The sequence below is a fragment of the Heloderma suspectum genome, chromosome 2 (assembly GCF_057233095.1).
Source record: "Heloderma suspectum isolate Gila_16-S chromosome 2, 16-S_ref, whole genome shotgun sequence".
Taxonomy (NCBI): Eukaryota; Metazoa; Chordata; class Lepidosauria; order Squamata; family Helodermatidae; genus Heloderma; species Heloderma suspectum.
This window is the reverse complement of record NC_139459.1, coordinates 2,716,497-2,744,312: the sequence shown is the minus strand read 5'-3', so window position 1 is coordinate 2,744,312 and position 27,816 is coordinate 2,716,497. Positions and strand designations below refer to the sequence as shown.

Here is a 27,816-nt window from a genome sequence, read left to right as displayed (position 1 = left end):
AATGCACAAATGCGCATCAACTCATGCACTCTTGTGCGAGTTGCATTCTTGTTAATGCAAGTATATGCAAATCCCCTCTCAAAGTGGGGAGACGGTCCACCAGGCTGCACGGCTTGGATAAAGCCAGTCCGCTCCAGAATCTGCAGGCCAGACTCATGGAAATCTAAACTCGTTTGAATCCGCTGCACATTTCTCTGACACCCCCGCGTACAAGCAACTGAATGCTGGTGCTGCGACTTTTCGAAGTGGCTGAACGCCACCCACAGCCCCACGTCTCTTTCGGAGCGCTTCATGCGGTGGAGGAGCGGCAGTTCTGGAAAGGGGGGCACCCGGGAGCAAGCGGGGGGGCGGCCCGCGCCGGAGAACGGATAAGGACGTCGCGGCGCCATACGACGGGACGCGCCAGTGAGCGAGCCCTGCAGCCGGGGCGGTGACCTGAAGGAACGGCCAGTCCCTGGCCTCCCGGGCCTTCCCCGCGCACGGAATCTCCCCCACCGGGAACGCAAGAGGCCGCCGCCGCCGCGTCAGGAACGCCCTCCGCACGCTTCGCCGGGCAGGCGCTAACGCGGCGGCTGCGGCGGCTCCTCCTGAGCCGCAGGCGCCAGCCAGCCGCCCGCCTCTGCGCCAGGCTGCGCCGGGGCCCCCCGCCTTCCCTCAGAGGCGCGGCAGGAGCAGCGCAGCCGCCGCTCGGCCCCTCCGTTCTCGCACGGGAGGCCGTGGGCCGGGCCGGGCCGGGCCGGGCCGCGGGGTCCCTCTGCTCTCCTGCCCCGCCCGCCGCAGCTCTGGAGCTCCTCTCGAGAGGCCGCCGCCCGCCCCAGCCTGGGCCCCCCGTGGCCGAGAGAGCGGCTGCCGCAAGCGACGCGGCCCCCGAAAGGGCGGGCGCCACCGACGGGGGTCCGCGGAGGCCTCCGGTGCAATTCCCCCGCCTGTTGCGAGGGCGGAGCCCCCGCCGCCGCCGCCGCCCTCGGTGCGCCTCACGGCCGGCCGGGGAGGCTGCTGCCGCCCTGAGCAGCGGCCCGCAGGCCCGCGCCCGCCGCTCCCCCGGCAGGGCGCCCGCCCCGGCTGCGGGGCGCGGCCCCGTGAGCTCCGGGCCAGGGCGAACCGGCCGCGCGGAGCGGGGAGACCCGGCTCTGCAGCCGACGCGGTGGGATGCGGCTCCCGGCCCCCTCAGCGCCGGCTGCGCGAGTAGGGCGGGTGCGGGCTGCAGGCCAGCTACACCCGGAGGCCACGCGCCCCCGTCTCCGCCCCGGAGAACCGTTCGGCCCTCGCGAGACGCGGGCCTGGGCGGGCGGAGCGCAGCCGCCCGCGCGTTGCTCCCTGTCGGCGGACGTCTGGGTCCGCGGCGGCGCCTTTCGTGCCCCGCCGCGCCCGGCTCCTTCAGCCCCCCTCGCCCGCCGAGGTTTGTTCTGCAAGGGAGTCCAACGTACCAGGCTATGGCTGCTCCCTTTTGTCTCTCCTGCACATCCTGAGCCAAGGGAAAAAGTAGAAGCAGCCCCAGTAAATCCTGGAAGAGCGGCACAAGAGAGCGGAGGGGTGCTCTGGGCACCAGCAGCTAAACAGGGCCGCCCGCCCCGGCTTGAGCGCAAACCAGCAACAGGGCGGAGGCTGGTTCCTCGGGGCCGGCGGCCCCCTTCCCCAGCCAGCGTGGCCCCCTGAGAAGTGGCAGCTTGCCTCACGGCCCTCTGCCCCCTCAGGGATGATCCAGCCTTGCTGGACCAGACCAGGGGCCACCTAGCCCACCACTCCACAGCCAGCCAGAGATCCCCGGGAGAAGAACACAAGCAGAGGGGACGTGGTGGGGACCTCTGGGGCTGGGTCACGGAGGCAGGCTCTTGCTGAGCGCCGAGACCCGCTTTATGGTGGCCGTAGCTAATAACCATGGCTAAGCCGACCGTGGACTTGTCGCGTTCCTTTCGAGGGGACCCATGGCTGTGGGGCCGTGCACTCTGCTGTAAATCACTTCCCCGCATACCGGCTCCAGCCCCAGTCAGGGTCTGGAAAGATGCCCAGACAAACCGCGCAGCTGTGCGTCACCTGCTGCCCCCCATGGGGGCTGCAGCCTGAGAACTGTGGAAACAGTGAGATGAGTGGAAAGAGCTGACCAGGGAGGTCAGTGGGGCTGGCAGGGCAAAAGGTGGAGGGAAAGGAGGAGAATTGGGTGGGTGGGTGGGCCACCTCTGTGTCTGCAGCAGCCTCCCCCAACCTGGCACCTTCCAGATGTTTTGGACTACAACTCCCAGCATTCCTGTCCATTGGCCACAGTGGTGAAGACTGGTGTGAGTTGGGGTCCAGAACATCTCCAGGTTGACAGGTGTCCTCCTTCGTGCTGGTAGAGCCAGGGCCCTGGAGGCAGGGCCTGGGCAGAGGGTGCAGGCCGGGATTTCTTTGTGTACTCACTCTTCATGAACTGACTCTGACTCAAAGTCCAGCCTCCAGCTGCCGGAATCCAGCCTCTCCTTGCGGCCAAGCAGGTCTCCAGCCTGCACGACAAAGTCAGCGGCATTCCCAGGGGCTGCTCAAGGTGCTGACACCTTGAGAGGATGCAACTGGCACATTCGCCACCCGGTCGTGGCTTTCTAGAACTCTGTCATGTCTCCCTTCGATCATCTTTTCCCCTCCCCTGGCTCAAAATTCCCCCAAAGCGGGCGCCTTTCCATCCTCCCAATTGTTAATGTCTCTCTTCATTCCAGGGTCTGCAGGGGGTGCCATGTCCAGGGAGAGGGGCTTATGGATCCAGACCAAAGAGAAATATCCACCTGCTCATGAACACTGCCCCTCCTAAGGAAGCTTGTCCCCAGTTATCAGAGAGCTGTTTTGATGGAATTAAACCAAACTGGAGCTGGAAGCTGAAATTCAAATGTGCCTTCTAATTTTGCCCTACAGGTATTGGATATGAAATTTGAATCCTAAATGTGAAAATTTTCTTCAAATTGCACAATTCTTCTGCTTTAGACTTGTGGGCATTTCTAGACTGTTTTGATGCTAGTAAGAGTACAAAATCACATCTTGTAAGTGCTGTCCACTGTTGAAGGTTGTGAAGTGTAAAAAATACGACTGCTATCAAACTCTGAACTATCAAACTCTGTCAAAAATCAAGACATCAGGGAATATCTGGCAGAGTCAACTGTTCCGAGATTATAAAGGGAACAGTCATTATCCAAATTTGCAGAAGAGAATTTTTAGAAGCCAACCCATTTCAGCAGTGGCACAAACCATTTGGGGCTGGGGATCGCTTTGCAGGAAGCGCCCGCCTCCAGTTGGGCATCTGGTGCAGAGTAGGGATGCACGAAAGTCACTTACCTTTTTGCAGGTTGCCTTCGCGGTGGGAGGGAGGCGCTTCGCTTTCCCCCCCGAAGTTCAGGCGAAGGGGGGGAGGCTTCCCGCCTCGCCCGGCCGAAATTCAGGCCGGTGGGGAGGCTTCCCGCCTCGTCCGGCCGAAATTCAGGCCGGGGAGAAGCGCCCCGTCTCTCCGGCCGCGAAACAAAAAGTAAAACAAAAAAAAAGACCCCGTGATAGGCTACGTGACGATTTACGTAGCCTATCACGGCTAGATTTCCAAAGTCAGCCGTGATAGGCTACGTAAATCGTCACGTAGCCTATCACGGGTGACTTTGGAAAAAAAAAACACGTACGCAAATGGCAGCGGCCCATGGGCGCCGCCATTTGCGTTCCTTATTTTGGCACGTCTAGTCTACGTAAAGATTTACGTAGACTATGGCGAAAATATTTTCGCCGTAGTCTACGTAAATCTTTACGTAGACTAGACGTGCCAAAATAAGGAACGCAAATGGCGGCGCCCATGGGCCGCTGCCATTTGCGCACGCGCTTTTTTTTTTTTTCCAAAGTCACCTGTGATAGGCTACGTGACGATTTACGTAGCCTATCACGGCTGACTTTGGAAATCTAGCCGTGATAGGCTACATAAATCGTTACGTAGCCTATGCCCGGGTGTGTGGTTTTTTTTTTACTTTAGGGTTTTTTTTTGTAATGGTGGCGGCGGCAGCAGGTCGAGAGACCGGCCACCGCCGCCGGCCGCGACGAACTGCCGCCGGGACCCGCCGCCGGGAGGGACATTCGCCAAAGGTACGTCCCGGGGGGGGGGGGGGGGCAGAGAATTTCACCGCCGATTTCGGGGGGGCGAATGCATTGGCACTCGGCCCCCCGAAGATTCAGGGAGAAATTCTCCGCCATCCCTAGTGCAGAGCAAGGGGAAGCTCCCTCACGCCCCGAGGGTCAGGCCTCGGGGTCTCCTGTCCAAGAGTTCTGCTGCCCACTTGAGGAGCCCACTTGCCTGCAGGTCACGTTCCTCTCCTTTGGCTTTCTGCTGCAGAACCCTTTTTACCTCCAGGCTGCTCTGTGGATCAAATGATGGACACTGCTGGATCCTTGGGCACCTAAGCCTGGGGGACCAGGAGGTGCCATCACCTCCCCCCTCGGGACCTGGCCCTACCTGCTGGGTGCCTTCCTCTCCTTGCGACAACTGAGCCTCACGAGCCCTGGTTTCGAGCGGCTGCTGAGTCAGCTTTTTTTTCTTTTTCTGGAGGCCGAGCAGGAGAGAGCAGGGGGTTATCCCGGGAGTGGGCGGCTGGCCCAGCTCACCTCAGCCCCTGCATGGGCAGGAACAGGGGCTCCCTCGCAGAGCTCTTCAGCTGAGTGCGATGGAAGAAAGCGGGAGGAAGAGATGGCAGGAGGGGACGAACATGGGTAGATGAAGAAGTATGTAAGTAGATATGTATTTGTCTCTTTATGGAGCTAGGGGTGGATGGATGGATGGGGCAGTCCACGTGCTTAAGGCCGATCCCTGGCATCCGCAGTGAAACTGAAATCGGCAGGTGATGGCAAGTGATATGGAAGATCTCTCTCTACGGGAGACCTCAGAGAGTCTTCTCCCCCAGAGAAGGTAACACGGAGCTGGATGAACAATCATCTGACAGCTGCCTGCGTCCCACAGCAGGGCTCCCCAGCCCTGGTGGGCACTTTTGGAATCCCAAGAGAGTGTTACGGGTGTTCCCACAAAATGGCTGCCCTGGGGGCGGGGCTTGCCTCTTCATCACATGGCTGCCATGGTGGGCGTGGCTGGAAGCAATAGACTTGTTTCCCAGAAGGCAAATGGGGGAGGCTAAAAGACAAGTGAGATGCCCGAGAACCCCACATCCGAGGCAGGGGTGGTGCCGGAGCTCCGAAACACGAAACCACCCTTTGGAACCCGAATAAGGACGGTGCTGGAGGGCCACCCTGCGCTGTGCAGCATGCCGGCCTCCCCGGTCGAAATAATTCTTAATACCCTAAGAACGCAGGTAAAAATCAGGGGCAGGGAGCCTGGTGGGCATGAAGGGAGGCTCCTGCAGCTACCATGCTGAAGACCCTAGTTGTACGGATGGGAGAAATGACAATCTGCTTGTGTGAATCAGTAACTGGATGAGGCAAAGATGTGCAAAGACGGGTGGATTTTTATGAAGGAGGGAGAATGAATGACGAAGTATAGGCGGCACCTGGTTGGCTGCATGTGAGGGTCGAGCGATGCTGAGAAGCTGGCTGGCTGCACGCGAACCAGCGCATCGTATGAGGCAGGGGGTCCCTCGATGTGATGCAACACTGGAGCGACTTGGGTCTTTGGGCTCCGCAAATGGCCACTGAGGTCATCAAGCTCACAGGGTGGCCTGGGGCAGGCCCCATCTGACTCACTGGGTTGTGAGGAAGATGAAATGGAAGCCAGATCTCGGGGCGGGCAGGATTCAAGTGAGACGGACGATCTGCCCACGTGGCTGCCTCCCTGCCTCACTCAGGGCCTCAGCTCTGACAGGGGCCATGTTGCCTCACGCAGCAGAAGCAGCACCTGATACTGGCAGGCGCCTCCTGGGCTCCCTCTCCACCCTGTCAAGCATCGCAGTAAATGGCTACGCACCAAAATGAGTGGATGGAGGCTCAGCTCTTCTGCCCCCAGCCTTTCTGGCCCCACCTAGTGCGGAGGGAGCCAATGCACAATGTCCCTGTCCCTGCCCATAAGAGTCCCACCCCCCACACCCCTGCCTCCACTGCCTTTCCTGCCAAGGCAAGGCCTGCCTACCTGCTTGGGGACACTCACTTGGTAGGTACTGCCTCCTATCAGGTCCTTGCAGTCGCCATTTCTCTCCCAGCATAGCCCAGACCCCATCTCTCTCCGGCCTGATATCGACTGGGCCCTGGGAACCTTTTCACTGCTCAGGCTGTACATCTCCGTCAACGGAGGGAAATCACTAGAGGAGGAGGAGACAGCAAGCCCTTGGGTCAGCGGTAGAACCCCTTCCACCTTCACAAGGGACCTCTTGGGCAGCCCAATGGGAGGGATCACAGTCCACGTTCAGAGCCAGCTCCTTCATGGGCTTTCTGGGCCTTTAGGGTTCCACTGCCCATCTCTGTACAGAAGAAACACCCCACACCACCGCCTTGCTCCAGAAACAGCTCTGAGCTGGGTAAACAAAGTGAAGCCCACCTCCTCAACTGCCAACAAAGTATGCCAACTGCCGGTGCAACCTGTTCCCAGATCAGCTCAAACCAGACCTCTATGGCCACTGGAGAGTTGGCTGAAGGAAAACTCCTTGGAGGTCCACCTCTGTTGTTAGTGGGGGAAGAGGTCACACAACAGCCTCTGTCAGTGGCTTGGCCAAGGGGGGCCCTGTGAAGGCCTGGCATCCAACGAGAACAGGACAACCCAGGATGGCTCCCAGCGTCAGTTTCTCCATCTTCGGAACATTGCGCCAGAGTTCCGTGGTTCTATGGTACCAAGAACCAGTAGAATGGAGGTCAAAGCTAGGTAAAGGAAGGACTTTATGAACTAGCCTTGGGCTGATGGCTCAGGATTTGTGTGTGGAGTTGGAAAACCTGTATTCAAATCCTTGCTCAGCACAAGAGGTTCACTGTATTGCAACCTCCGGTTTCCCTCAGCCTCATAGGGTTGTTCTAGGAATAAAAGGAGATTTCTTTTTCACCAACTTGAGTTCCTTGTGAAAGGGATGAGGATAAAGATGAGACCTTTTCAAATCATGTGCTGGATTTGATAAATACACTGACTCTAAGGAATAGTTCATACATGCGTGCCCATCAGTTGGTAACGGCAACACTGCATGATGACACTATGCATGTCTGAATGGGCCCTCCCAGATATACATACCAAAGGTAGAAGCTCCATATCTGTGCATCATGCGCAATGCTTTCCAGTGGAGTCCATTCACACATGCAGTGCTGGTCATCGAGCGTACAGCACTCGAGCTATGCGAAACCACAAGTGAGGTGTTCGACTAAGGAGGAGAATGGCAAAATAGCTGCCTGTGAGGAGTACTGAAATTGCTCTGGCATTTTTGTGAAAGACTTCTGCACTTTCAGGTTTTTAAAACAGTAACACACACACATACACCCAACCCTCAGACATGGCAAGCTATAAATCTAGACAAACAAGCAAATGTGGCTTTCAACAGGCGGGGTTAAAAGCCAAGAGGCCATTCTTCGCATGAAGATGTTATCACTTCATCCAATAAGGTTGCAATCCCCTGCATATTTACCTGGCAGTAGCCCTTTGGAAAACAGTTGTTGCCAGACACACCAATATTCTTGCTGATTTTGACATAGAAAGGAAGGCTTCATTCCAGCTTGGGAAAGCATAGGAGAAGTCTGCCATTCCACAGGCCAGGCCTGCCGCTCGAAGCAGAAGGGTGCACGTGACACAAAGCCATCCCTCCCCCTGTGGCATGGCCATGATTCTTCAGACCGGATCCCTTGACCTCTTACCCTCCTTTGATACCATTTTCAATGTACATCAAGGCTCCAAAATGTCAGCCCAGGGCAGTCACCAAGAAAATGGGATTTGTTTGGCTTGGAAAAAAGGAGGGAGACATGATAGAGTGTACAGAATCATGTATGGTGTGAAGAATGTGGATAGGGAGGCATTTTTCTTCCTCATAATCCTAGAACCCAGTGGGGTCATCCCATGAAGCTGAGTGGTGGGAGATTCGGGATAGATAAAAGGAAGGTAGACACTGTTCACTTGGACTTCCAAAAGGCTTTTGACAAAGTCCCTCACCAAAGACTCCTGAGCAAACTTAGCAGTCAAGGAATAAGAGGACAGGTCCTCTTATGGATCAGAACCTGGTTAAAGAACAGAAAGCAGAGAGTAGGAATACATGGTAAATTCTCCCAATGGAGCGAAGTAAATAGTGGGGTCCCACAGGGATCTGCATGAGGACCAATGCTTTTAACCTGTTCATAAATGATCTGGAATTAGGAATGAGCAGTGAAGTGGCCAAGTTTGCAGATGACACCAAATTATTTAGGGTGGTTAAAACAAAACAGGATTGTGAAGAGCTCCAAAAGAATATCTCCAAACTGGGAGAATGGGCATCCAAATGGCAAATGCAGTTCAATGTAAGCAAGTGTAAAGTGATGCACGTTGGGGCAAAAAATCCCAACTTCAAGTATAGCCTGGTGAGATCTGAGCTAGCAGTGACTGACCAGGAAAGAGGTCTTGGGGTTGTGGTGGACAGCTCAATGAACATGTCAACCCAGTGTGTGGCCCCTGTAAAAAAGGCAAACTCCATGTTAGGCATAATTAGGAATGGAATTGAAAATAAAACTGCCAATATCATATTGCCCTTATACAAATCTATGATGTGACCACACTTGGAATGCTGTGTACAATTCTGGTCACCGCACCTAAAAAAGGATATCATAGAGCTGGAAAAGGACAGAAATGAGCAACTACAATGATTGAGGAGCTGGCGCAACTCCCGTATGAGGGAAGGTTACAACAGCTGGGTTTGTTTAGCTTGCAAAAAAGACGAGGAAGGGGAGACACGATAGAGGTCTACAAAATTATGCATGGTGTGGAGAATGTGGATAGGGAATCATTTTTCTCCCTCTCAAAATACTAGAACCCAGTGGGGTCATCCCATGAAGCTGATTGGTGGGAGATTCAGGACAGATAAAAGGACAGACTCCTTCACACAGCACAGAGTTGAACTATGGAATTCCCCACTACATGATGTAGTGATGGCCACCAACTTGGATGGCTTTAAAAGGGGGTTGGACAAATTCATGGAGGAGAAGGCTATCAATGGCTACTAGTCCTGGTGGCTGTGTGCTACCTCTAGTATCAGAGGCAATGAGTCTCTGTACACCAGTTGCTGGGGAACATGGGCGGAAGGGTCCTTTTGCGCTCCTGTCCTGCTTGTGGGTTCCCAGTTGACAGCTGGTTGGCCACTGTGTGAACAGAATGCTGGATTAGATGGACCCTTGGTCTGATCCAGCAGGGTTCTTCTTATGTTCTTAAAATCTACGCATGAGGTGTTAAAGTTTACCTGTTTGTTGGAGCTCAGAAGCAGGAAAAATCATCAGTTTGATTCCCAGCTAGCACACATCTTAGTTTTGATGAGCCAGCAGAGACAGAATTCTGACAGTTGTTTAAGTTCTCATAATTAAACTCAAATTTTGGGGTATATAGCTATTGCCTGGACAGCCCAATAGTTAGGTCTTTTTGACCCAAAAGAAGCCTCACCCTCTCTCACGACAGGACTTCTGTGAAACTCCCCCCCTTCTTCTTCCCTCTGCCGCCCTTTCTGTCTGTCTGTCTGTCTGTGTGTCTTTCTGAAGGGGCACCCCGCTGCCTCCAACTTCATCACACCCCAGACTGCGCAGATACGGAGTGGTAACAAACCCATTACTAACGTCTTCCCAACACGTCTTGCCAGATCCCCCTCTCCTCTCTTCTGTCATCACCCCCACGTCGCTTGAGTGCCCAGACAACTCTCCCTGCTTCTTTCTTATCCCCTGTGTCTTCAGGGACAGGCAACTCGCCAGCTGCCTCTCTGCTCACCAGCTCTGCTGCCAGCCTCTGTTCCCTTCCCCTGCCAGTCCCTGCATCCATTTCCCTCCCACCCCCCTCTGTCTCCCCACTGGCAGGACTTCTTCCCAGCCCCCCACCTCTTCTGTGAGTCACTTACACCAAACCATTGCTTTCAATGTGTCCGTCTTAATAATCAAAAGTGCTATTTCGTACAAATGATCCTTTAAAAAGCCTGTCGCCATGACCTGATCTCTTGAATGCATGTTTTCAATCCTTTTCAATAAATTCCTCCTGGGTTAAGCAGCTGTGTCATCAGTCTCTAAATCCCCTTACGGTGCTAAGCTTTGGGACGCTCAGTGCTCAATGTGAAAAGATCCCTTCAAGTGTCAAGGCTGCATGTCTGGAAGCGCCCACTCAGGCATAGTGCGACAGGGACACTTGCTAGCACAGTGGGATGTACCGTGGAGCATATAATTGCATGTAATTGCGCTGATGAATAAAGTGTGAATTTTCCCTGTGCATTTGAGCTGGGGGCAAGTAGGGGCTGTGCAGATGTGTAGCTATGCGCCTTGCACCTTAACGTGTTCAGTTGCATGCCCTGAAGGAAGGTGATGCTGTCCCCCGAGGTATCGAATGCAGGCCAATTCTAATGCACGCGTAGCGCGCACACTTGCTCGAGTAGTGATGGCCACAATTTGGACAGCTTTAAAGGGGGTTAGACAAATTCATGGAGGAAAAGGCTATCAGTGGCACTGTGCTCCCTCCAGTACCAGAGGCAGGGAGCCTTTGTGCACCAGGTGCTGGGGAACATGGGCAGGAGGGTGCTCTTGTGCTCGTGTCCTGCTTGTGGGTCCCTGGTCGACAGCTGGTTGGCCACTGTGTGAACAGAATGCCCGACTGGATGGTCCCTAGGTCTGATCCAGCATCAGAGCTCTTCTTAGGTTCTTTTGAGTGTCATAACCGGGTAAACAGGCTGATACTTGGCAAGACCCCCAGATTTCTGTGTTTGTTTCTGTAGCTTTCTTTCCCGCATTCTCAGAGTCATGTTTGACTCAAGTCTCTTCCCATTGATCTATAGCAGCAGCTGCTGTGTTTATCTTAGAGCTGGCTCAAAGCACAAAACAGGATTAAGCATTCCTTAATGCTATTTTACTGACGATCAGCTTCCCGGTCCAGAGAGCATTCAGCATCTTGGGGACAAAACTTCATGCTACCCAGAGTTCCTCACAACTCTACCCTCCCCGCTCCATTTTGTTTTTATCAAAAAGCAGCTACTGGGGGTCGCAATTGGGCTCGAAGGGAAGAGGGCTTAGCCTTTTCCCTATCAGCTGCTTTTTCTCTTAAAATTGCCCCCTACAGTTATTTTTCTTCCCACAGGAAAAACAGATGCAGATATAGGGTGAGGGAGTGGAACGTCGATGGAACTTTAGACAGAATTCTGTGTAGCAAGATTATTTGGCACATTTGGAATTTCGAGAAAGTGTTATAGGCGTTCTCACAAAAAGGCTGCCATGGGGGTGGGGCTTGCTTGTCCGTAAAATGGCTGCCATGGCTGCCACACTGTACTCATTTCCCAGAAGGCAAACTGATGTCACTAAAAGAGAAGTAGCTTCTCGCACCCAGGCCCAGATACCAGAGGAGAAAATACTCGGTGTGGCTGGGAAAGACTGAAACCCCTGCTGCTGCTGCCAGTCCAGGTTGACAATACTGGGCTAGGTGGTCCCAGGGCCAGACTCGGCATAAGGAAGCTTCCGATGTTCCTCATGCAGCTTTGGCACAACTTCCGCAAAGGGTGAATGCCTGCACCCTGTTGTGCTTTCATAGCATCATAGAATAGTAGGGTTGGAAGGGGCCTACAAGGCCATGGAGTCCAACCCCCTGCTCAGTGCAGGAATCCAGGTCAGAGCATCCCTGGCAGGTGGCTGTCCAGCCATGTCCTGAACGCCTCCAGTGTGGGAGAGCCCACCGCCTCCCTAGGGAATTGGTTCCATTGTCGGATTGCTCTAACAGTCAGGAGGTTTTTCCTGATGTTCAGCCGGAATCTGGCTTCCTGTCACTTGAGCCCATTCTTCTGTGTCCTGCACTCTGGGATGATCAAGAAGAGATCCTGGCCTTCCTCTCTGTGACAACCTTTCAAGGATGTGAAGAGCGCTATCCTATCTCTCCTCAGTCTTCTCAAGGCTAAACATGCCCAGTTCTTTCAGTCTCTCCTCAAAGGGTTTTGTTTCCAGTCCCCTGATCATCTTTGTTGCCCACCCCTGAACCCTCTCCAGTTTGTCTGCATCCTTCTTCAAGTGTGGTGCCCAGAACTGGGCACAATACTCCAGATGAGGCCTAACCGGGGCTGAGTAGAAGGGAACTAGTGCTTCACATGATTTGGAAGCTATACTTCTATGAATGCAGCCCAAAATAGCATTTGCCTTTTTTGCAGCCACATCACATTGTTGGCTGATATTCAGCTTGTGATCAACAACAATTCCAAGATCCTTCTTGCTTGTAGTGTTGCTGAGCCACGTATCCCCCATCTTGTAACTGTGTATTTGGTTTCTTTTTCCTAGGTGTAGAACTTGGCATTTCTCCCTATTCAATGTCATTCTGTTGTTTTCTGCCCAGCGCTCCAGTCTATCCAGATCACTTTGAATTTTGTTTCTGTCTTCCAAAGTATTAGCTATCCCGCCCAATTTTATGTCATCTGCAAATCTGATGAGCATTCCCTGTACCTTCTCCTCCAAGTCATTCATAAAAATGTTTAAGACCACTGGGCCCAGGACTGAGCCCTGTGGTACCCCTCTTGTTACCTCTCCCCAGTTTGAGGAGATCCCATTGAGAAGCACTCTTTGAGTCCAATTCTGTAGCCAGCTGTGGATCCACTGGATCGTTGTTTCATCTAGCCCACTTTGAACTAGTTTGCTCATCAGGATATCATGGGGCACTTTGTCAAAAGCTTTGCTGAAGTCAAGTTATATTATGTCTACAGCATTTCCACAGTCCACAAGGGAGGTTACTTGATCAAAAAATGAGATCAGATTCGTCTGGCAGGATTTGTTCTTGACAAATCCTTGTTGGCTTCGAATTAATTTCCGTTAAGACAGAGGTGCAGAACCTGAAGCCAAATCCAGCCCTCTGTTATTCCCCTGTCACAAATGTGCCCATATTCCTGGCTTTGTTTTCTTTGGAGTGGGGGGGCAACCCCCCCCCCCAATTGAATAGGGTTGCCAGACACACAGTCCTGGCAAAGCTTGCCAGTCAGAGGATTAGATGCGGGTGGGGCTGAGAGGGCATCAGCGAGAGGAGCGCAGAGACGTGCCTCAGCCCGCCTCGTCCCTGTGCACACACCTGCCCTTGCCAGCAGAGAGGCAGAACTACCCTCTCCTGAGAAAATGTGCCAATCTTCTCAACCCTTGACACAATAGAAGTCTCCAAATTAATGCTGAATTTTGCTTTCGGAGGTGGATCTTGCTGAGAAACACCCCCCCACACACACACACAGAGAAGAAACCTTCTTTTCCCCAACAGTGTCTTTACATGTCTGTGTGGCCAACAGAAAGTCAGGCACAGTGGAGCAGAGGGTGCTGCCTCACACCAAAGCCCTGTTCAGAGGTTCACCTCCCTGCTGCTTAGGATTCTGCCAGGGGCAAAGCGGGGACAGCCCTGCTGGTTCTGCCCCCTCTGCTGCTTCCTCAGCGCCCCTCTCCACAGCCCTCCCTGCACTGGGGGCTGCATGTCTGTGGCGGGGAGACAGCTCTATTCAGATAGGCTCCCCGTGCGATTTAAACCCTAGAAAACCAGAGTTGTCAGTCGCACACACAGCCTACATGAGCGGAGAAGGCTCCCCACTCCAGAAGTTGCCCCTCCAATATGTGGAGGGCTGCAGAGACTGGCGGCGAGGGTGCACTGGAGGGGGCAGAGCAGCAGGCTCACCCCTGCCCTCCCCTCTTGCACTCCTCATCGGGGGGGGGGGGCAAGCTTCTGAGTGGGCCTCAAATCCAGCCCAAGGTCCATTAAGCTCAGTATTTCCTACAATGTGGTCCTCAACGTGGCGCCCGCACTTCACTCCCTGCCCCCTTCAAGAAATAATAGTATTATGCTGAGGAAGGTTAGGGTGCCAGGTTCTCCTTCCTGTTCCTGGACCTGCTTCTGATCAGCTGTGCAGCAGGCAGGAAGAGAAAGCAAGGCAAAGGGGTGGTGAGGCTGGGACTGGAGAGAGAGAGAGAGAGAGAGAGAGAGCAAAGGGGGTGGAAGATGATTCGGCCAATCAGCTGTTCAGTGGGCAGCAAGAGAAAGAGGTAGAGGGGACAGAAAGAGTGAGGCTAGGAAGGGGCGAAACAGTGAGGTAAAGAGGAGGGGAGAGAAAAATAGCAAGTCTAGAGGCTGGGAGTGGAGAGAAACTGCAAGATAAAGGGGGTGAGTGGGAGAGAAAGTGCAAGGCTAGGGTCTTGGAAGGGAGAGAAATAGTGAGGCTAGAGGCTGAGAGCGGAGAGACAGAGAGAGAGCAAAGGGGAAAGGTCTGTGTGGATGGTCGAAGATGCAGGAGGCCAGGAAGCAACTCTTTCCATTTCCCCCTCCCTCCCAGCTCTAGCCTTGCTATTTCTCCCCACCACCACCACCACCACCACATCTCTTGACTAGCCAGGCCCCCACGGCAGCCATTATGTGACTTGCCACATCCTCCCTGAGCACCATTTTGTGGAGGTGCCCACAGCAGTTTCTCAAATTCCCAAATGTGGCCATGGGCCCAAAAAGGTTTCAGAGCCCCATCCTACAGTGCTTGGCAGCAACTCCCCAGGGTTCCAGGCAGGAGTCTTTCCAGACTGACCCTACCCAGAGGTGCCAGGGGTCAAACCAGTGGCCTCTGCCTGCAGAGCAGTGCTGTGCCGCAGAGCGGATCCCCTGCAAGCAAATGTTCTCAAGCTGGGCACTTCAAAATGCCATATATACTTCAGAAGAAGAAGAATGGGGGGAGCTGGAGGGGGGCACTTTACTCTGTTGCATCAAGAACAAACACGACAGCACAGCAGTACAGTGGCGATAAGGCTGCACCTGTCCTAGGAAGAAGCAAAGAGAGCAGGGAGAGAAAAGTGACCCTGGACATGCTGAAAAAGCCCAGACACATTCTCCCCACCACTACACATGCAATTAAAAAAAAAAAAAACTAGCCTGAAGAAGAGTTCTATAGAACTCAAAAGTCTGCTCACTATTTGGAGTTGTTTTAGTTGATCCTGATACAAATATTACCCTACCGTGATTTGGACTTTTGTTAATGGAACAATACAACTACCTGCAATCCTCAGAGACTTGTTGGGCCATAAAGACTTGCTGTGCCAAAATCCTCTGTGGGCCTTCCTCAGATGCACAAAGCCTTGTCCTTAGCCGGCCCATTCAGAGAAGACAAGAAAGGCGTTTTTCCTCACATCGCCCACTAGAGGGCAGGCTGCTCCTTCGGAGAGCAAAGGGGTTTCAGTTCTGGCGCTTTCCCAAGAAAAGGTGCTGAAACGAAAGGCGGCGCGCGGCGGGGCCCGCCGGGGGCAGCGCCATGCTGGCCATTTTCTCCGGAATTAACAGCGTTCGTTGTCGTTGTTCAGTCGCTAAGTCGTGTCCGCCTCTTCGTGACCCCATGGACCATAGCACGCCAGGCCTCCCTGTCCTCCGCTGTCTCCCGGAGCGTGCTCAGGTTCACTCCGTATTAAAGCGAATCCAGATGATGGCGCTGTCCCAGACCGTCGCGAGCCCGTGTTCTCCACTTGCCTGATTTGTGAAGTGCTGCTGTGGGGAGATTTTCAAGGCTTCTGAAGCAGCTGCCACACAAACCTCGAGGGCCGCTGATGCCCTAAGTAGCGGGAGGGACGCTCGCTCCTTCAGGCAGTTGATGACAGGGGCGGCGATGCGCCCCCCCCCCCGCATGCCCTGGTTGCAGCGCCATTGCTACGTCCTGGTGTCAGGTCCGTTCCCCCCAGAGCTGGAGTTTTGTCTTTCTTTTTTGTAATCTCCCTTTGTTTTGGCATTAGCAAACAATTGCACACTTTTTCACCCCTTCTTTTTTGCTAAAGCATAATTCCATCAATACAAAATAAAGTTTAAAAAACAAATGAGCATGTGGTGAGACTGCTATGGCTGCAAAGAAGGAAGCAAGTAATTTCTGCAAAGTAATTGCATTGCGAATGGCTGCAAAGAAGGAAGCAAGCTGGTTTCAACAAGAGACCTTTGCTGATTGAGAGTCAAATGGGACACTTGAGTAAACAGGTAGTGGGATCTTACTTGCGGAAACAGGCATATGAGATTTTCACAGGCAATTTGGTGCTATATTAATTTAATTTTTGCACTAAAATGCCACTGAGCTAATAACAAATTAAGCAACAACATTAATGAGAAAGTAATCAATTTTTTTGAATTGCTTGGGCTTGCTAAGGTGGGTGCAGTAATGAACCAATCATTTTGTCCTTTGTCCTCAGGGCAGGAATTGCAGGATTCCTATGGGAGAAATAGTACATCTTAAGCAGTCTGAGGTCCACTCACACTGATCATAGAATCACAGAATCATAGAATAGTAGGAGTAAAAACAAGACCTGGAGCTGACTGTGGCTCAGATCATGAGCTGCTTCTTGCAAAATTTCGGCTGAAATTGAAGAACGTAGGGAAAACCACTCAACCATTCAGGTATGACCTCAATCATATCCCTGATGAATATACAGTGGAGGTGAGGAATAGATTTCAGGGATTAGACCTGATAGACAGAGTGCCTGAGGAACTATGGACGGAGGTCCGTAACATTGTTCAGGAGGCAGCAACGAAATCCATCCCAAAGAAAAAGAAAGGCAAGAAAGCCAAGTGGCTGTCTGATGAGGCTTTACAAGTAGCTGAGGAAAGAAGGGAAGCGAAAAGCAAGGGAGAAAGGGGAAGATATACCCAACTGAATGCAGAGTTCCAGAGAATAGCAAGGAGAGACAAGAAGGCCTTCTTAAATGAACAATGCAAAGAAATCGAGGAAAACAACAGAATGGGAAAGACTAGAGATCTCTTCAAGAAAATTGGAGATCTCAAGGGAACGTTTTGTGCAAAGACGGGCATGATCAAGGACAAAGAAGGCAGGGACCTAACAGAAGCAGATGAGATTAAGAAGAGGTGGCAAGAATACACAGAAGAACTATACAGGAAAGATCTGAATGTCCCTGATAGCCATGATAGTGCGGTCACTGAACTTGAGCTGGACATCCTAGAAGGTGAAGTCAAGTGGGCCTTAGGAAGCATTACTAACAACAAAGCTAGCGGAGATGACAGTATTCCAGCCAAGCTATTTAAAATCCTAAAAGATGATGCTGTTAAAGTGCTGCATTCAATATGCCAACAAATCTGGAACACTCAACAGTGGCCACAAGACTGGAAAAGGTCAGTTTAAATTCCAATTCCAAAGAAGGGCAATGCCAAACAGTGTTCAAACTACCGCACAATTGCGCTCATTTCACATGCCAGCAAGGTGATGCTCAAAATCCTACAAGCTAGGCTTCAGCAGTATGTGAACCGAGAACTACCGGAAGTACAAGCTGGGTTTAGAAGAGGCAGAGGAACTAGAGATCAAATCGCCAACATTCGCTGCATCATGGAGAAAGCAAGAGAATTCCAGAAAAACGTCTATTTCTGCTTCATTGACTACGCTAAAGCCTTTGATTGTGTGGATCACAACAAACTGTGGCAAATTCTGAAAGTGATGGGAGTACCAGACCACCTTACCTGTCTCCTGAGAAACCTGTCAAGAAGCAACAGTCAGAACCGGACATGGAACAACCGATTGGTTCAAAATTGGGAAAGGAGTACGACAAGGCTGCATATTGTCACCCTGCTTATTTAACTTGTATGCAGAGTACATCATGAGAAATGCCGGGTTGGATGAATCAGAGGTTGGAATTAAGATTGCTGGGAGAATTATCAACAACCTCTGATATGCAGACGATACCACCCTAATGGCAGAAAGCGAAGAGGATCTCAAGAGCCTCTTGTTGAGGGTGAAAGAGGAGAGTGCAAAAGCTGGTTTGAAACTCAACATTAAAAAAACGAAGATCATGGCATCTGGCCCCATCACTTCCTGGCATATAGAAGGGGAAGAAATGGAAGCAGTGACAGATTTTACTTTCTTGGGCTCCAAGATCACTGCAGACGGTGACTGTAGCCATGAAATTAAAAGACGCTTGCTCCTTGGGAGGAAAGCTATGGCCAACCTAGACAGCATAGTAAGAAGCAGAGACATCACCTTGCCGACAAAGGTCCGTCTAATCAAAGCTATGGTTTTCCCAGTAGTAATGTATGGCTGTGAGAGCTGGACTATAAGGAAGGCTGAGCGCCGAAGAATTGATGCTTTCGAACTGTGGTGCTGGAGAAGACTCTTACGAGTCCCCTGGACTGCAAGGAGGTCAAATCAGTCCATCCTAAAGGAAATCAACCCTGAGTGCTCATTGGAAGGACAGATACTGAAGCTGAAGCTCCAATATTTTGGCCACCTAATGCGAAGAGAAAACTCCCTGGAAAAGACCCTGATGCTGGGAAAGACTGAAGGCAAAAGGAGAAGGGGATGGCAGAGGATGAGATGGCTAGATAGCATCACGGATGCAATGAATATGAACTTGAGCACGCTCCGGGAGAGAGCGCAGGACAGGAAGGCCTGACGTGCTATGGTCCATGGGGTCATGAAGAGTCAGACACGACTGAACGACTGAACAACAACAACAATGAGATGATCGAGTCCAACCCCCTGTTCAAGTGCAGGAATCCAAGTCAAAGCATCCCTGACAGATGGCTGTCCAGCCTCATCTCGAATGCCTCCAGTGTGGGAGAGCCCATCACCTCCCTAGGTGATTGCTTCCATTGTTGTTTTGCTTTAACAGTCAGGAAGATTTTCCTGATGTTCTGCTGGAATCTGACTTCCTGTCACTTGAGCCCGTTCTTCCATGTCCTGCACTCTGGGATGAGCGAGAAGAGATCCTGGCCTTCCTCTCTGTGACAACCTTTCAAGTACTTGAAGAGCGCTATCCTATCTCCCCTCAGTCTTCTCAAGGCTAAACATGCCAGTTCTTTCAGTCTCTTTTCAGAGGGCTTTGTTTTCAGTCCCCTGGTCACCATCGTTGCCTTCATCTGAACCCTCTCCAGCTTGTCTACATCCTTCTTAAAGTGTGATACCCAGAACTGGACACAGTACTCCAGATGAGGCCTAACCAGTGCTGAGTAGAGGGGAACTAGTACTTCCCAGGATTTGGAAGCTATGCTTCTATTAATGCAGCCCAAAAGAGCATTTGCCTTTTTTGCAGCCACATCACATTCTGGCTCATATTCAGCTTGTGATTGACCACAATTCCAAGATCCTTCTCACTTGTATTGTTGAGCCAAGTATTGCCCATCTTGTAACTCTGCATTTGGTTTCTTTTTCCGAGGTGCAGAACTTGGCATTTATCCCGATTCAATGTCATTCTGTTGTTTTCTGCCCAGCGCTCCAGCCTATCAAGATTACTTTGAATTTTGTTTCTGTCTTCCAAAGTATTAGCTATCCCGCCCAATTTTGTGTCATCTGCAAATCTGATCAGCATTCCCTGCACCTCCTCCTCCAAGTCCCTCATAAAAATGTTGAAGAGCACTGGGCCCAGGACTGAGCCCTGCAGTACCCCACTCGTTACCTCTCCCCAGTTTGAGAGGGTCCCATTGAGAAGCACCCTTTGAGTCCGATTCTGTAGCCAACTGTGGATCCACCGGATCGTTGTTTCCTCTAGCCCACTTTGAGCTCGTTGCTCATCAGGATATCATGGGGCACTTTGTCAAAAGCTTTGCTGAAGTTGAGGTATATTATTTCCACAGCATTCTCACAGTCCACAAGGGAGGTTACTTGATCCAAAAATGAGATCAAATTCATCTGGCAGGATTTGTTCTTGACAAATCCATGTTGTCTTTGAGTAATTGCTGCATTGTTTTCAAGGTGCTTATGGATTGCTTTATCATCTGCTCCAGTATTTTCCCAGGATTTGATGTCAGACTGACTGGTCTGTGGTTCCCACGTTCCTCCTTTTTGCCCTTTTTGAAGATAGGGACAACATTAGCCCTCCTCCAGTCATCTGGCACTTCACCCGTCCTCCATGATTTCTCAAAGATAATGGATAGTGGCTCTGAGAGTTCTTCTGCCAGTTCCTTCATTACTCTAGGATGCCATTCATCCTGGTTCTGCCTTTGGCCAGGGGACTGGATTAGACAACTTTCAGTTCCTCTCTGCATTTTTAAACATTAGTGTTCTTGGGGTCTGTGCTTCCTTTAGACAGGCCTCCCACTCAGGCACTGATGGGTCCACCCTCTTTTAGCTTAGGCAATGTCACAATTTTCCCAGCTGATCACAACCAACTCAGCAGTGGTACCTCCATCCTTGGGAAGAGGGTTTCTTTGGCCTCTTTTCTGGACAGGTGTACCTTTAACTAATAGGTGCATCACAGGTAGAAAACAACAGGCACAGCTTTTAGCAGGGGAAGTTAGTGGAGCAGCGGGTGGATGGGAATAGTAAACCTCCCCTACCTGTGTGCTGTGGTCCCAGTTCAAATCAGGGGCCCATGTGCTTACTTGGAAGTGAGGATCAGCACCCTACAGAGTAAGTTACTCCATGTACTTACAGCAGAGAGATCCCTCGGGTTACAAAGGCACCATCGTCTGCATTCGGGAACTGCCTGCACTGCTCTCCCTTTGATTAGGGAGCTCCGCAAAGTTTGAGAACTTGTGCTCTGTCAATAATCTCATTTCAGGATGCAAAAAGGGTCATTTTTAGAGAGGGTTTTGTGGCTTCTGCAGTGGCAAGCTGGGCAGCAGCCAACTTCTGGGTTCTCTGTGTCCCGGTGCTCCATTCTCAAGGCCTGAGAAACTCGCCACCTCAGCAGCCCAGAGCAGGTGTGCCAGCCCTCCTGAAAGCGACAGTTTCGCCTTCCCCAAACACTCGTCATCCAGCTCCTGTCTAATCAGAATGTGAACATTTCCTACAATCAGACACTTCTTGGAACCAGCCATTGAGTTTCTCTCTTCTGCTCTGAAAATTTCCCTCTGTGCCCTGAATCAGAGTCACTCCTTCTGACTTCTCCAAAATGTTTTCTAAAGCGAGGGCTGGGTGCCCAAACCAGAACAGAAACTAATAGCAGAACTTGCCAGAGGCACTGCTTGGCTGGTGGCCAGACAGGAAGCACAGCCATCCTCGGGAAGGTCTCTTGCACCCATGCACAGCTCGCACACTGTCCAAGCACAGGGGAATGTCCCCCCCCTTTTCCCTGGCGAGGGCCGGGGCCACTTCAGGGCCACTAAAACCATGTGGAGATGTCTGGAGCATTCCTCTGCTGCCTTTCAAGACAGGATGGAGCCCTTCTCTCCACATGGGGGAGAGCCGCTGCCCTGGTGCCCTTCAGGAGCCGAGTGCCAGCTACTGCTTGTCAGCAGAGCCCCAATGGCTTCCTTGCTTGCTGGAATGTGGCCTTCCCAGGCTCATGGCCTCCAGCTGTGCTGGACTGCAACTCCCATCATTCACAGCCATGGCCATGCTGGCTGAGAATGATGGGAGCTGCAGTCCAGCACATCTGGAGGGTGCCAGGTTCTGGGGAAGGCTGCTCTAATGCCTCTCCTCTCTCCAGGCAGAGTCCTACTTTGCCATGCTCCTCACCCGCAGCTTTCCTGCTAAGTTCTATGTGGGGACCATGTGGGGCAAAAGGCACAGCACAGCTGCTTTCGATGCCAGCGTTGCCCTCCTAGCACATTGCCACTTCATCCCTGTCCAGACATGGCGATAGAGGTGCTGCCAGCAGGGTGTGGGAAGGAACTGCTACAGTCCTGTGATATTGTACAAATTGGCCCTGAGTGGGAGGGCTACAGAGCATCTCTACACCAGCCTAAAATCCTGTATTCAAAACGGGACTTTCTGCTTCTATTTTAGATGCAGGATCACAATGACTCCCTTTTCCACACGCTTCCTTTCCCCCAGCCCCTTTTCCCCTCCTCCTCCTTGTATCTGAGTCTTCCATTATCTTTCATTGATCTCACTCCTCTTCTTGCAGCTTTTCCTCTTTTCACGGAGGGAACTCGAGCGGAACACAACGGGGTACTCTGAAAGCTCATTATCTGCCATCTATTTAAAAACAGAACAAAGGGCATTTAGTACAGGAGACGCCTTGGAGGTTCACAGCGTCATGTAAAGAACCCGCAAACTTCCGTGAAGGAGGCATCTCAATTGCAAAATAAAAGCTCCTTGTGAAGAAAGCCACAGGTGTCCTGTCGACACCTCGCTCTATCCTCCCGTGACATCTGAATCAGGTGAGGCTGTGCAAGTCCTGGATCCATGCCTAGATTCAGCGATGGGCTGGTTGAGGGCCAATCAACTGAAGCTGTGTCCTGGCATGATGGAGGCCTTGTGGGTGAGTGGTTCCCAGGTCGGGGGGAGAGGCTTTCTGCCTGTCCTGGATGGGGTTGTATTCCCCCTGAAAGGTCAGGCTGTGCAGTCTGGGGCCACTCCTGGACCTGTCTCTGTCACTGGAGAGCCAAGTTGCCATGGTGGCTTGAAGTACCTTCTACCAGCTTCAGCTGATATGACCAGCTACAGTTTTATTGGTAAAATTTGATTTTAAATATTTTTATTCTTTTGTATTTTGATTTTTTTTTTCTTTGCTGTTCACCAGTTGGCAATTTTTTAGATGTAGATGAGGTTTTGGCTGAACATGACCTTGGGGGGAAAGCTAAAAAAGGCCCCAGGTTCAAGGAGGGCTGCTTTGCCCCATGTGAACACCGCCTCATCCCGGGGAGACCCTTGAAGCAACAGGCCCAGGCACGTAGCCATCCACAGGGCTCTTGGATCTGTATGTATCCAGCTTGACCAGACATCAGGGGGAGGGGCAAGGCCTGCTTTTGCCAAGAAGTCTCTGAGCCAGATGCACAGCCCACGTGCTGCTTGTGCTGTGGCTGGAGAGGCCCTGAGCTGCTGTGCCTTTGTGGGGCTGCAACACAACAGTTGAGCCTCATCTGGCACTGCGTCAACAGCCCGTGGGAGGGGCTGCTGCAGCATGTCTGTGGGCTCTGTGCTCAGGCTGAGGTGAACAGGCCAAGGCCAAGTGAGAGGCTGGTGGCCGCAGCCCAGCCTCCTTGTGTGGGTTCACCTCAGGCAGCCAGAAGGGAAGCCACGTAGAGGAAGAAGTTCCCAGAAGGGCTGCCTGGGTCTCAGGCAAACCCCCAAGGCCTGGGATCCTTCCATATCCTTCCCGCTCTCCTTCCTTTTCTACCTTTTCCTGTAAACACAACAGTGGATTTAATGGCTTCCTGTGCAGCCAAACATTTGCTGTTTATGTCTTCCCTCTCACATGCAAACAGATCCATTATCTCCCGGGGACAATGCCCAAACATTCTGGGCACCAGCAACACAAGCTGGACAGCAGCACTCTAGCAAAACTCTCCAGCTGCTTCCATCACAGCTTGCAGCTCCGTCCCCTTCGGCCCTGAGCAGAGCGGCCTCTCCCTGGCCGCTTGACTGCTGCTCTTCCCCTATTTGGCCCTTTTGCCCCCTGCCTGATCCACCCCTTATTGCTCAGGGGAGGTGATGCTCCAAATGGCACAGGGCCTCTTCCTGCTGTCAGCGAGCTCCCCGTGCAGTAGCAGGCACGCTCCACCCGTGCTCCCTGACTTCCTGCTCTCCGCCTTTCCCTGCTCCTTCCCAGCCAGCGTCCTTTGGGGCTGAGGGATGACATCTGATAAACCCCGAGGCCAGTTGGTTTGTTTTTCCATCTCTGAAGAAGGAGCCTCTTTACGCTTAACAACAAGAGGAGCTTTGACCTCTGCGCTTCCCGGCTGCACAGAGCACGTGCATCGCTCTCTCTTGCGCGCGCGCTTCCCACAAGGCTAACTCAGGACATGGGGCCACCAGCCAACACTCTGGAGGTCACTGGCAGCGGTTACACACATGTGGGACGCACGGGGACTTTCCAGAGTTCCTTTGTCACTCACAGCCCAAGGCCTCTGCCCAGCAGTCCCAGGAGAGTGCCGCTCTTGCCCTGCTCTTCCCGGTGCCACTGCCGCTGCCTCAGTGCGCACTGCCAGTTCCACAGAGTTCTGCCGCCGCCTCCACAGGGGCATACCCGGAGCAGAGCGAGGTTAGGCCCTTTCCCACCTGCTCACGAAACATGCAGTTTACCCGGGTTGGAAAAACTTCACGCTGCCTCATGGCCTTCCCTTCTGCTGCTGATTTGATAGTCAGGCAGCGCTTGAGGATTAAACTGCTGAAGACAGTTAAAACCTCCTACACTAGTGCTGGTCTCCAAACAGGCCCAGGTGGGCAGATGTCTTCCTAAGCCTATAAACTCTACTACTAGGGGCGCACGGCAGGGGTGGCTTCTGGCTCCCTTCCTCGGTAATTTGTTAATGTTTATTTACCTACTGGTTTCATTTATTTAGGGGATTTGTGCCCTGCCTTTCAGTGTTTAAAACAGCCCACAAGGCAGCTTATGATTACACAGGAGAAACAATCCATATCAAAAGTGACATCTATCTACAAACAGGCAAAGCAGTAGCAAAGCAGGAAAAATCCTTCCATTTGAAATATCACACCTGAAATGCCTGGGAAAATAAGAAAATGTCCTGCGGCCTCAAAGGAAGAGGAGTTGGTGCCGAACAAACATCTCTGGGGAGGGAGTTCCCCTGAGGGAATTCCACAGCTGAAAAGGTTAACAGTGATCAAGGGAGGCTTTCGGGCCCTCCGCATTTCCCTGTGGCCACTGCAGGTCATGAAGTTTCTCTTCTCCTCTGAGCTGGTGATTTAGCTTCAGTTTCCACACCCGAAGTGCGGGGGGGGGGGGCAGGACAGACCTAGCTTTATGCTCCCAAGGGCTCAGGGGTAATCTGTCAGAGGTCACATCACTTTCTCTCTCTCTCTCTGACGTCCCCTTCTCTCTCCATCTCCCGCTTCCTCCCTGCAGGCAGGACACCAGGGGAGAGGCAGGTCACTCCTGCCAGAGGTCGGCACATGCAGAGGCCTTTTGAGATTAGGCCGAGGCCAAGAGCCACACGCCGCCAGCCCCTGGCCTCGATGGACGTGAGACATGCACCAAAGGCCTCTGAGGAGGAGTTACCTCAAAACAAGCAAGAAATGTTTCTTTGTGCATTATTCTACATGATGTTGCTTACTTTGCCCAGAAAGGGCGAAGAAGTTTATATACGTAGGGATGCCGTTCCACCAGAAGGTCTCTGAGGCGGGCTCTTCAGAAAGAGCTGGGCTCCAAGCCCTTGCACCTTCTCACGCTGTGCTATGCCAGGCACAGGCAAGGCGGGGCGACTCAGGGTGCTTCCAGACTAGGCTTTCATTGCGCCATCGCCCTGCCTCATTCACAGAATTGGGAGGGGGGCAGACAATGATGTCTTCCCCTAATGACCCTCCCGTGTTTTCCCACTGCTTGTTCCATCTTTTTTTCTTACTGCAGAAAATCCATTAAGGGGGGGGGGACCCGGAACAGATCCACACTACCTTCTAATTCTTAGCGCTAAGAGGCCTCCATCTGAAACCCGCTCAGTTTCCCCAATTAATTTATGGCACCCAAATCCTGGATTTGCACTAGATTTGTCATAGAATAACAGAGTTGGAAGGGGCCATTGAGGCCATCAAGTCCACCCCCCTGCTCAGTGCAGGAACTCAGTTTGAATCCTCCCTGACAGATGGCTGCCCAGTCTCCACCTGAAGGTCTCCAGCGACGGAGAGCCCACTGCCTCCCTAGGAAATTGGTTGCTCTGATTTAAGTCTGCCTGCTCTGATTTAAACTATCTTGAGGTTGTTCAAAATAAATTTTCAGGGTTCTCCTCCGTGTCCCACGCAAACTACATGTTACATTAAATGCATCTTCACATTTTGTGTTTTTAAGACAGCAGCCACAGAGCCTCTCCCAATTAAGATCACAACCACAAAGTGGACGGTGGGAGGTTCACCCTTTTCCTCTCAGGCCATGGCTCCTATAGCATCTTCTCTCCAAGGGCAAACAGTGGCCTTAAAAGATTAAAAAACAAGCAAAGCCCAGAGCAAAAACCCAACACACGCCAATGTGATGACGTGTTTAACATAAAGTGAAGTTTGGCTTGACATGCAGAGGCAGGAGTTTGCACAAACTAATCTTGAAAATACTTGGAGCTTTTTCTCAAATTGTCTGAAATCTTAACATACGATTGCCAAAAAAGTACTTTATGGAGCAAGCGGTATTAAACAACAAGAATAAATATTGTTTAACAGCTTGGCCAAATCTTGTGAAAGGTAATAGGGAAAATTTGGTTTCATCTCTGACAAACTGATAGCTGTTCCAGTGGATTTTGTAGGAAGATTATTCAATGTACAGGATTATGCAGCTTGAGTGATATGGGTTGATTATTTATTTATTACTCATACATCTAGGCTGCTTTTCAAAATATTTTCCCCCCAAAGTGGCTTACAAGCAGAGCAAAAATCAAATCACAACACAAAACTTAAAGCAGTAACAACAATAACCCTTAACATGCAAAAGATTAAATCACACATTCAAACACACGCTCAAGCCGGACAGATAAACAATAAAAAGTTAAAACCTCAGCATTTATTTATTTGTTCATTCATTTGATTTATACCCCTCCTTTCTACCGAGAAAATGGTGCTCAAAAAACCCTTGTTAGACAAAGGCAGCCTGAAATTTAAAAATAAATAAATAAATAAATAAAAATCTTCAGGGGATCACCTGAAAATGAACAGGGAAGGAAGGGGACAATCTGAAACACCTCGGGGAGGGAATTCCACAACTGAGGGGCCACTGCTGAGAAGGCCTTATCTCTTGTGCCCACCTATCTAAGAATGGCAAATGGCTGCAATCCTATAGACACCTACCTGGGAGTAAGCCCAAATGAACTCAGTGGGGCTTACTTCTGAGTTTGCATGTGCACGATTGCACTGTTAATCTTACTTTGCAAAAAACAAAACTTGCCTGCCTTCTCTTCATGTACTCAGCATAGCTCTGGGGGAGATACAGTACAGGAAGGTACCTGTAGAGACGGCTTTCCCTGGCTGAGGGGTGCTGGGAGTTGTACTCGAACACAACTGGGAGGCACCAGGTGGGGCAAGGGTGCTGTAGAGCCATGGTAGGCAGCCGGTGCCCCTCCAGATGTTCTTGAACTACAATTTCCATCATTCCTCACACTTGGCTACGCTGGCTAGGGAAGATGGGAAGTGCATTCCAACAATATCCGGAGGGCCACAAGGTGCCCACCACTACTGTAGAGGAATGTTGATGAATTTGTGGCCAGTAGGCTATCAAGGAGTTGGCACGTTACTTGTCTATTTATTTGTTACATGTATATCCCACTTTTTCCTCCAAGGAGCCCAAGACAGAGTACATAAGCCTCCTCCACCTCTCCATTTTATCCTCACAACAACCCTGTGAGGTAGGTTAGATGAGATGCAGTGACTGGCCCAAAGTCATCCAGCAAGCTTCATTGCCAAGTGGGGACTTGAACCCAGATCTCCCCATTCCCAGTGCAACACTCTAACCATTACACCACTTTGGCCCTTATGCATTGCCACGCTAAAATCTCCCAAGCTGGACAACTAGACTGTTTAGGCAAGGATTCGCCTGTGGTGCCAACCTGTCAGTCATTCTTGGGGGGGATGTCAAGAAGGCTCCACCAGTAGGGAAAGTCATCCCCCTTCCAGTTCCATAACAGGGGCCATTCCCATTTATTTACTTATTTATTTATTACATTGTCCAATAGATGAAGCTCTTTGAGCAGTACACAACAATTAAAACCATGAAATACAACATGATAAAATACAATATATAAGTTTAAAAGTTTAAAACTACAATATAAAATAAAAATAAAAACCAAAATAAAGGCTTGCAACAATGCAATATTAAAATACAGTAACAGATTTAAAACAACTGAAACTGGAAGACTAAAGTGCCTGGGAAAATAAGAAGGTCTTGACCTGGTACAAAAAAGAGTGCAAAGTGGGTGCCAGGTGA

At 51.5% G+C, this 27,816-nt stretch overlaps 1 protein-coding gene and 1 long non-coding RNA gene across 3 annotated transcripts in view; both read left to right on the top strand.

Moving 5' to 3' along the window:
* The window catches only part of LOC146351847 (uncharacterized), a 1,244,848-nt gene that overhangs the window by 4,811 nt on the left and 1,212,221 nt on the right, over positions 1–27,816 (top strand). The gene's annotated exons all lie outside the window — the stretch shown is intronic.
* LOC146351870 (uncharacterized) lies at positions 990–26,394 on the top strand. Of its 2 annotated transcripts, XM_084832000.1 has the most exons (5): positions 990–1,399; positions 2,691–2,883; positions 4,544–4,720; positions 21,865–22,120; positions 24,766–26,394. In XM_084832000.1, the coding sequence occupies exons 1-2, from the start codon at positions 1,150–1,152 to the stop codon at positions 2,780–2,782; spliced, it is 342 nt and encodes a 113-aa protein (XP_084688126.1). In that variant the 5' UTR covers positions 990–1,149; the 3' UTR covers positions 2,783–2,883; positions 4,544–4,720; positions 21,865–22,120; positions 24,766–26,394. The 2 variants fall into 2 exon arrangements, 1 of the variants encoding a protein (XP_084688126.1); XR_014787329.1 differs by lacking the exons at positions 4,544–4,720; positions 21,865–22,120; positions 24,766–26,394 and having other exon boundaries at positions 990–2,078.

What these genes read in the sequence shown, in the direction of transcription:
- LOC146351870 (XM_084832000.1), top strand. Translation starts at nt 1,150, where the DNA reads ATGCGGCTCCCGGCCCCCTCAGCGCCGGCTGCGCGAGTAGGGCGGGTG. An exon ending in AGCCCCCCTCGCCCGCCGAG is followed by an intron (nt 1,400 to 2,690) that starts GTTTGTTCTGCA and finishes TCTTCATTCCAG; the next exon opens with GGTCTGCAGGGGGTGCCATG.